At 37.0% G+C, this 9,620-nt stretch overlaps 1 protein-coding gene across 1 annotated transcript in view; it reads right to left on the bottom strand.

Moving 5' to 3' along the window:
- Nucleotides 1-2,491: 2,491 nt before the first annotated feature.
- The window catches only part of LOC107692628 (short transient receptor potential channel 5-like), a 56,238-nt gene continuing 49,109 nt past the window's right edge, over nucleotides 2,492-9,620 (bottom strand). The window contains exons 9-11 of the mRNA XM_016491785.1: nucleotides 5,805-5,846; nucleotides 5,498-5,587; nucleotides 2,492-3,439 (exon numbers count right to left, since the gene is read on the bottom strand). Of these exons, the coding sequence (XP_016347271.1) occupies nucleotides 2,558-3,439; nucleotides 5,498-5,587; nucleotides 5,805-5,846 (1,014 nt within the window). The 3' untranslated portion in view covers nucleotides 2,492-2,557. The remainder of the gene's footprint in view (nucleotides 3,440-5,497; nucleotides 5,588-5,804; nucleotides 5,847-9,620) is intronic.

Genomic DNA, 9,620 nt, shown 5'->3' with positions numbered 1-9,620 from the left:
CGGCATTCCCTTGAGTTCAGTTTCTGGCTGTCAGAACTACTTTTTATCTTCATCGTATGTTCACACATTTCCAAGGAAAAGTAGAAAGTGATAAGAATCATACAAGAGGAGCATGTATTTCATTCAAGTGTATACATAAGCATTTACAGCACCTTGCCAAAAGTAATCAGGCGTTGACCAATTCTGTCTGGATTACACAGTCCCACTTTGCAATTGTGTCCTTTGTGAGGTTTCATTTGAAAGCACTGAAACAAATATCCTAAAATGTGACATTGTTTTGTTACATTCAGCCCCTGCAGTTTAATATGTTGGAAGCTGACAGCATCACTCAGAAATGTTAAAATAGTGACCTTAGGACAGTAACCTTTTTGTTGAACATTTTTCTAATATAAATACCATATTGTTAAATATTCTCAAACTGATTATTTATGCACTTTTTATATATATTCTCCAACATAAAACCATGTCAAATTAAAAATTACCTCTAAATACATCAATGTCATATTTACAGTATAATACATACAGTAAAATAGAGTTGGTCAAAAGTCTGAATATTTTAGCATGACGCTGTACATGGTTTATCAGCATTCATCATCGCAGAGCAGGGGGATGTCTTATTCGATGCATGTCTCTGGACATCTCCCCAATACCTGATTATTATAATATACTAATTAATATTCACATACAGTAAAAAGTAAGCAGTCAAAGAAAGAAAAAAAAACAGCTCGAAAAACATAACACAATAATGTCTGTCTAGACTAAAACAGTCTTGAAATTAAATCATTTGTACATGCTATTCAAAATACAAAAATAAGATTTCAGTCATGTTAGATTCTAGCATAACTTCAGCCCTCCGGGTGCATAACACGAGTAATATCACACTATGATGTGCACGTATAGCACTAAAGTGAAAAACCTTCACCGCATGAGTGCCAACGGCTCACTGATCAGTTACTGAGAAAAAAAAAACATCAAACCTGTTCCACCAAGAGCATGATGTCCTTAAACATACACTGTAGGTCCATATCAGATGTGTTTCTTGCTCAAGTACACTTTCCAATGAGAACTTTCTATAAAAAAGAAATACATGAACTGACAATGCTTCTGGTCACATTGGAGATATAAAGTTGAATTATGAATTGAATGGCATGAATTGGTTGACTCCTGTGGTTTAGGGTTAAAGTCAACATGAAACAGTACTCACAAACTATTTTACTAATGTAATGTGACATTCTTTAATAAATAGGATATTTACTGTAAAAAAAAAAAGTTGGATGGGTTGGATCCCAACAGTAACACTCTGCAATTTGTATTATTGTTGTAACCTTTTTAAAACGAGCTTTAACTGGCATTATATTACTGCACTAACAATTCAATAAGAAAATGTTTAAATGGCTAATTAATATTAACATCCTGAACAGTCTACTTAACATCAGCCAAAAAGACATTTATCAAGATATTACATTTTTTGATGAAGACAAATTTTTTTTTCTTTGGAATAACATGCGCTGATGAATCATGCACAATGATATCTGGAATATGTATTAAGAAACTAAATAGTTAATTCTGATGTTGAAAGGATATTTCACCTAAAAATAAACTTTATTCACCCTCATGTCATTCCAAACCCGTTGGACTTATTGTCTTCTGTAGAACATTTTTAGAAATGTCTCAGTTGTCCATACAATGGACCGTTTTCACATTTCTGGGGTTCTTAGAAATGGTGATCTACAGTGGTGATTGGAAACTACAACTAATATAATTTTTTTAATAATTTTTCATTTGCCGGAACAGCAAAATCTAGCGTTTCTATGACTGTCCAAAACAGTAAAAAACATACTGAGAAATTGATCATGTGAGTCAGAAAACAGAAAAACATCAAATTTGCAGTCACTCCCTCAGCTGTTGTATTAGAAACACAAACGCAGCAGTATTATCTAATTTTATGTAATTCAGTGCCAAGGTAAGAAAACACATAGCATTATAAATGTAAAATGAATAAGAAAATGTAAATTATTTAAAAATCAAAATATAAAAAAAACTAGATTTAAATGTATTAACTAGATTCTTAGAAACTTATGATTAACTCGAGTCCTAGAAACTAAATTTAGGACATCAGTGAAAATGGTCCATAGAAGTCAATGGTAGCCAAAACTAGTTTTGTCTTCAAAATATCTTCTTTTGTGTTCTGCAGAAGAAGAAAAAAATCATACAGGTTTGGAATGACATGAAATTGATTAACAGATTTCAGAATTTTCATTGTAGGGTGAACAATGGGATGTAATGAAGATACAAAAATGCAACCTGGCCTGCATTTCTCTGATGATGGCACTTTTCTGTCCCATTCTGAATCTCTGTCATCCATCATTTAATTCACTCATCCCATCTCTCTTGTAAATAACTTTCGATTTGTTTAAATCTCAGAAAGAAATGACAAATATTGCAGCAGCAAACAAAAGAACGAACAGAAGAATCGGTTGTGGTTAAGGTAATAGTTATTGATATCATCACTGATTATTGTTATTATCAAAGTGCTGTACAGTACATACTAGCACTACTATAGCTGCGTGGTCACCGAATCGTCCTGTTCTGTTACCCAGCGGGAGGAGTCTGGCGTTTGTCCGCTACAGGGCCCGACCAATCCCTGGAACACGTCCTCATTTGAATCCAGGAGGCGGGAGCTGGAGGCGGAGAAACTGGAAGTACAGTGCAGGGAAGAGGGTGGGGACAGAGGTCCTAATGTCAGTAAAACATCCCTTCCGATAGCTCTCTGTCCATTGGTCGTCATGGTACCGTCGCCCTCATTTAAAGCGCCTACGTCCACCTGATTAAGGTTGGTCTCGCTTCTGGTGACGGGACCGGCGCCCCTGGTGAAGCCCAAGTCGTGCCAAGCCTCCGGCGGGTGAAGCAATCCATCTGAGATAGTGTAGGTTGCAGTGGTGACACCTGCCGGCTGCGGAAGGTGGCTGCCCATGCGTGAGAACAGCAGGCCGAGCCGTCTGAAGGAGTTCTTCTTGGAACTAGAGAAGCGGGAAAAGCGCCTCCAAGTTCGTGAAAGTGCAGGTCTTGCTGGAGCCACTGAGGATAGGGAAGAGGAGGGTGAGGGGTTCTTCCTCAGTCCATTGATCTTTGGTTTACCCTCCCTGTACGCAGACGATGCCGACGTCGTCGTCGTAGTAGTAGCGACCTCCATTCCGGAGATGGAGCGAAAGAGGGCGGAGACTCCGTACGACGGATCCGAGGGCGTAATGGTTTTGAAAGACACACCCTTGGCCCCGATGCTGCTTCCGTCGCTGTGGTGACAGGCCTCGCCATCATCGCTGACCTCGTCTCGAAGCGTGGCCTCGCTGCTGGAGGAATAGTTCCGCCGGGGCAGCTTTCGGTTGCCGAGAAGGTCCAAAACTTCATAGCGGAAACTGGAAATGTCCTGTTTCAGCTCCTAAGGCAGGGCATTATTATAGTATTATGTAATGCATTTGAAAAAGATATGCATTTTTCCACACTAAAAGTTATGTTTCATGACTAAACATTTTTAATGTTACATATTTGATGTACTGTTACATAGACACGGGAACTAGGGGTGCTGCAGAACTCCCTGCCGCAGGGCTGGGTCTAAGAGGGGCAATGCCCTCCAGATTTTCCTTGTGCCCCTCAATCATCCCCAGGATACTTAACTTTTGTGATAGTTTTGTGATTAATTACATACTAAAATGTCCAGAAATATAGTGCGGTTGTATTTGTTTTGTCCCTACAGCTCCCCCTCACTGACAGAAGTTCATGTGAAATGTTAACGTGATATTACCGTAATTTTAGATTCCGACTTGTATAAAGCATTTACATCCTCATCCTTTTTATGAGCCGTATTCCAAAGCTTTCTCGCTTCTCAAGACGGCCACCGACAATCACATGCACAGCTCTTTAATTGCGCATATAGTCAAGCGCGCTCAAACCACTGTAGCCTAATGTAATCTATTAACTACGCACATCATAACATTTTAGGCAAGTACCATATTATGTCACAAAATATTTTAATAAGACTGATTTTGTATTTCATCTGATCACGTTTAATAAGAAGAGACTTCAAGTTTCTTTTATTCAAACAACAAGCAAAGAACATTTACATTATAGAAGAATATCATGGAATTCAGTCTCGCTCAAGTGTAAGCACTCTAAAAAATCTCCAGTTATAATAAGTGAAGCTATCTGCAGTGTATGATGAATAAATCTCTTATTTGCATCACATGTACATCTGCACTGGTTGTGTCTGATGAGAAAATTCACCAAAGTGCAGAATTCGGTTGGTGAGCACGCTCACTGACCACTGGCGTATCAGCGATGTCAATATTTAGTAAAATGCCCTTAAATAATAGAAATATTAAAGAAAAAATTCTTGATCTAAAATCACAAAAGCACAAATATATATTGGTTCTCATGTAACTCGGTCTTCTTTAATTTGTATGTTCATCTACGGTATATAAGTGTTTTGGGCTGTTTAATATTAGGATTTTGTCTAAAATCCCCCACCGTGGCCCCGCCCCCTCGCACCCCCCAGATCAAATATGTTTCCACGGCTATGTACTGTTATTAGAAACCAGATTTTAAACCACTGAGATTTCACTGTGAGTGGAGAAAGAAAATAAATGTAAAGGACTGTAATGGACTGACATTACTGATGTTGCTTTATGTCTTCACTGTGTGTGGTGTAATAATGTAAATATGCTGTAAAATGTGAAATTTACAGTAAATAAACGGCAGTTGTGGCTGTCAGAACTTTACCATGAAAAATACAGTAGCAACATTTTAAGTTTTATGGATTGAACTCAAATTTACTGGAAAAAAATATTTCATTAACTGATGTAATACTAACTGAAAACACTGAAAGCCACATGAAAGTTCACCTTTTCCAAAAGCTGAGGTAAATACTAAAATATAGAGAGTGTACACTTACACACATCCATCACCATCATATACACAAAACAAGGAAATAAACATTCATTTAACAACATAAGATGTAAAAAGTCTAATGTGCATAAGTGACAAAAAAAAATCACTTAAAATTCACTTTAAAAACTGTACTTTTATCAGGATTTTACTGTTAAGATGTGTATTACTGTATTACAGTTTTCCACTGAATATACGGTAGTAAGGGAACTTTTAATCAATTAACAGGTATTTACTGCAGCATATTTGACAAAAAATGAATTTACATTAAAATGAAAACCTGCTGTATAAATTATAGGCCTATTTATAATTATTATATTTTTTACTAAACAAATATTTTATAAATCCTATTGGCACGTTTTTAAAAGCTAAAAAATATATATGAATGAGTTTGCTAATGATTGCAAATAAAGATTATAAGAAGAAGATTTCCAGATTTTCTGTGGAACACTGGGGCCTTTGAAGAACAATTACTTGTGTCAGTGTTTTTTTTTATGAGCCTGCATTTCCTGATATTTATGCTAGATAAATAGAGAGCATTTAGTTTCAGAAGCACCTTAAAATTTTCCTCCGTCAGCCCTTCGCTTGTCTTGGCGCTGCGGATCATGGACGCCACATACCTCTTCACTAGACTACGGATGACCTCCTGAGGGTTGAAGGAGAAGAAGAGAAAGCAAGCAATCAGATAGAACTCCCTAATCTTGTTAATCTGGAAATGTACAGCTGGATCTTTGGTGTGATGGTGCAAGGAAAAAGAGAGACAAGGGAAACAAAGCCCGAGGCGAAGCGATGTAATGCAATTACATGCACATTGTTTATATTCTCGCATGTGTGTAATTGCAGAGCTTTATCTGCTGGCATACCTGATAATGCTGATTCTGTATCAGCCTGTCAGCATGCTTTTCCTGAAAGGAGAAACAAATATTCACACTGTAATTATGCAGGGTAATTGAGCTCATTAACTAATCAAATACATGCCACTTTTTTATTATTATTATTTTTTTTAGATAATTATTCATTTAAATCCAGGGTCATTCACAAGATACTCTGCCATTTGTGTGCTATGAGCCTCCATTACTTATAACTGTCACATTAACAGGGCATTTAAGTTTAAATCAGTTACAATATAATATAATGAATTTTAATTAATTTATAAATTCATTATGTATAATTTAGTGTAGAATAAAGCATTAATCGTGTTTGTCACCCAATATCAATGTTCCCATTCATCATGATCAACACACTGAAATGACAGAATAATAAACCATATTTTAGAAAATTATTTTATTGTAATTAAAATATGATATATAATTATATAAAATTCTCTTCACTGTCAGTGTCCTTTTTTTTTTTTTTAAATGTGGATTTTTTTTTGTACTTTCTGTCTAAGAACATTGCGCTATTATTAATAATTTTCCTACAAATAATAATGTTCATGATTATTCTGACACCAGATTAAGGGGGTTAACATCATAAAACAATGAATAAAATTTCTGTTACCACTACTTTACATTTATATTCAACAATATTAATTTTCAGTTTCAGATTGAAAAACATACACTATAGTGATTTGATCGAAAATACAGTAAAGCAGTAATAAAGTGAAATATTGTTACAATTTAAATTAAATATTTTCTATTTGAAAATGTTCACATTTATTACTTTATTCCATTATTCCAGTCTTCAGTGTCAGAATTCGATATGCTGATTTGCTAATCAGGAAATATTTGTATTTTTTTTCAATGTTGAAAACAGTTATGCTGCTTAATATTTTGTGGAAACCATAATACTTTTTTCAGGATTCTTTAATAAATAGAAAGTTGAAGAGAATGAAGATGAAGAGAATAGCATTTATTTGAAAGAGAAATGCTACTGACCCCAAACATTTGAACGGTAGTGTATAAACTGAGCTGATGGTGTTGAAAAAAATGAGTTTGACCACATGACTAAGACATATGTTGTATCTGTTAATGCTGTCGATCCTCTGGTAGGACATTTAAACTGCAAAAATGTCTGACAGTAAAAAGACTGAACAACTAATTTCATGGAAATGAAGGAACAATTGAGTTTTGTTATCAACACTTTCCTATCGCATCCACAATGGGAGAATCAATCAAAATTTTCAAATGCAATTTCAATGCAAATTCTCATGTGCAGTTATACTCCCTGCTTTTGCATTGTATTGAGATGTATGAGTCCTGCAGATGCTTTCTAACTGGAATGCTGCTATTTGTACACTCCGAAAACAAAATCAGATGAGCACTTCCACATGCAGATGAAAGGAATCTGATTTTGCAGTATAAGCTGAGAGATTCTTAGTATTCTTATCAGATATTGCAGGAAAGCTGTGCTCCTCTTAGCTCTACATGTAGGCAGCTTTATATAATGATCAAGGTTTGATCCCAGCTCAGCAATGCCCGCAAACATGTGGGAGAGAGTTTCGAGTGAGTGTGCTTTGGCTGTGTGTGTGTGTGTGTGTGTGTGTGTGAGACAGTGTGAGAAAGAGAAAGAGAGAGAGTGCATGAGCATCTGTATTGATGCAGGCCAATAAAGGCAGTGCAGAGAGATGGACTTGTAATAAAAGTGCGTCAGGTGGAACAAGAGAGGATATATTCGAAACAGAGATGACGAGAGTCCCGAGTTTCAAGGGGAGTTGCATGGCAACACAGGAGGTTAAACTCCAGACAGACTCGGGCCATGTTACACCTCATTACATCATCAAAGGAGAAACAGAAACTTGTTGAATAAAAAAAATGTTCCTTCATAGAAGTTTAATTAATTTATATGAAACTCCACTTCACTGATTCAATTGAAATGACATTTGCAACCACTCAGGCCACTCTGAATGAAGCCAGTAGCAAATACCTGTCTCATGAATATTAATTAGGGCACGCTGACGTTGCTAGGTAACCTTCCTGGTTATCTAACCTAATTAATATTCATGCACCAAGCCTTTGCCATAGTAGGACTGATAAATGTGTAGTTGACATTAAATGCACCTGCTAAACATGCTAAACTACAACTAAAGCTATTTTAAACAGCATGTCACCAGTCATTTTAAAATAATTGCATGCCATTTTCTTGACCTCATTTTAGAGACACAGAATCAGTGCTTGAAGTGGGCCGGGACGCAGTACTTCTGTATTTTAGTCTTTAGCGTACTGGCACTTTTTCGTGCGTACTGGCACTTCTGACATGTTGCCGGTACTCAGAGTCAAAGCTTCAGTGTCTGGTGAAATAACAGTATATAAATCACACTACCAGGAGGGGTTACCACTCATCTCGACAAATCGCGTGAATGAATGCAAGCGGAGTCGGTCTACCGCAGGGGTTGTCGCTTTTCCACTGTCTGGCCAGTGCGAGCCAGGGCTAACGAGCAGGGAGGGGCCAATGCTGCGCTTTCACTGTCGGACCAGCGCTACTCTAAAAGCCCGCCCTTAACACGCCTCTCTGAAGCAAACGCACACGATATCATTTCACCAGCGAGGGGATAAATAAATTAAAACTATCGCAAAACGAACTTGACAGAAGCGGACGTTTCATCCTTATAAAGATTTAAAAAGTCTCCAGCATCGATATTTTGGTATTTGCATACTCTGAAAACAAGGACAAAATCTGATGTGCACTTACACATGCAAATAAAGGGATTCTGATTTTGCAGTGTGAGCTGAGAGATTCTTAGTATTCTTATCAGATATTGCAGGAAAGCTGTGCTCCTCTTAGCTCTACATGTAGGCAGCTTTATATAATGATCAAGGTTTGATCCCAGCTCAGCAATGCCCGCAAACATGTGGGAGAGAGTTTCGCGTGAGTGTGCTTTGGCTGTGTGTGTGTGTGTGTGTGTGAGACAGTGTGAGAAAGAGAAAGAGAGAGAGTGCATGAGCATCTGTATTGATGCAGGCCAATAAAGGCAGTGCAGAGAGATGGACTTGTAATAAAAGTGCGTCAGGTGGAACAAGAGAGGATATATTCGAAACAGAGATGACGAGAGTCCCGAGTTTCAAGGGGAGTTGCATGGACAGTTACAGTCATATCAATTTAGTTTGACAAAAGTGTTGAATTAAATCAGTGCTTGAAGTGGGCCGGTACGCACCGGTAAGCAGTACTGGTACGCCCAATTCTTGCAATTGGAAAAACGATCACAAATCGAACTTGACAGAAGCGGACGTTTCGTCCTTATAAATATTTAAAAAGTCTTCAGCATCGATATTTTACCAATGATTTACGATTAAAAAAGTTACAGTGACAGTAATTTATTACTTTGTGTCAGAAGTGCGCACCAGTGATGCTAAATCCAACTAATAGGTGTTATTATTTGACATAAAATGAGAAAACATACTTGTTCAGTCACGGCTGCTCCATTTATTTGTAACCCCAAAAATGCATAAAACAACTCAGTCCATTTAAGTCCAAAGGCATACACGTATAACACAATAGAAAAACATTGATAAACCCATGTTTGCGTCAACTTCTTTAGAAAGATGGAGAATTCATATAAATTTTCAAAGAAATAATATAATGTGAGGATGTTTGGGCGCTGTCCTGTTTCACTATGCTTATCCTTTCAGCCAAATTGTGTGAGGTGCAAGAGCATGTCAGGAGAAGTAGAATAATAATTAATTACTAATTTGAATCAGTACACTACAACGAAAACAATACCTTAAAAATGAAAAGAAGCA

Source organism: Sinocyclocheilus anshuiensis, unplaced genomic scaffold (assembly GCF_001515605.1).
Source record: "Sinocyclocheilus anshuiensis isolate Anshui unplaced genomic scaffold, SAMN03320099.WGS_v1.1 scaffold50, whole genome shotgun sequence".
NCBI lineage: Eukaryota > Metazoa > Chordata > Actinopteri > Cypriniformes > Cyprinidae > Sinocyclocheilus > Sinocyclocheilus anshuiensis.
This window is presented reverse-complemented; position numbering and strand designations above follow the sequence as displayed.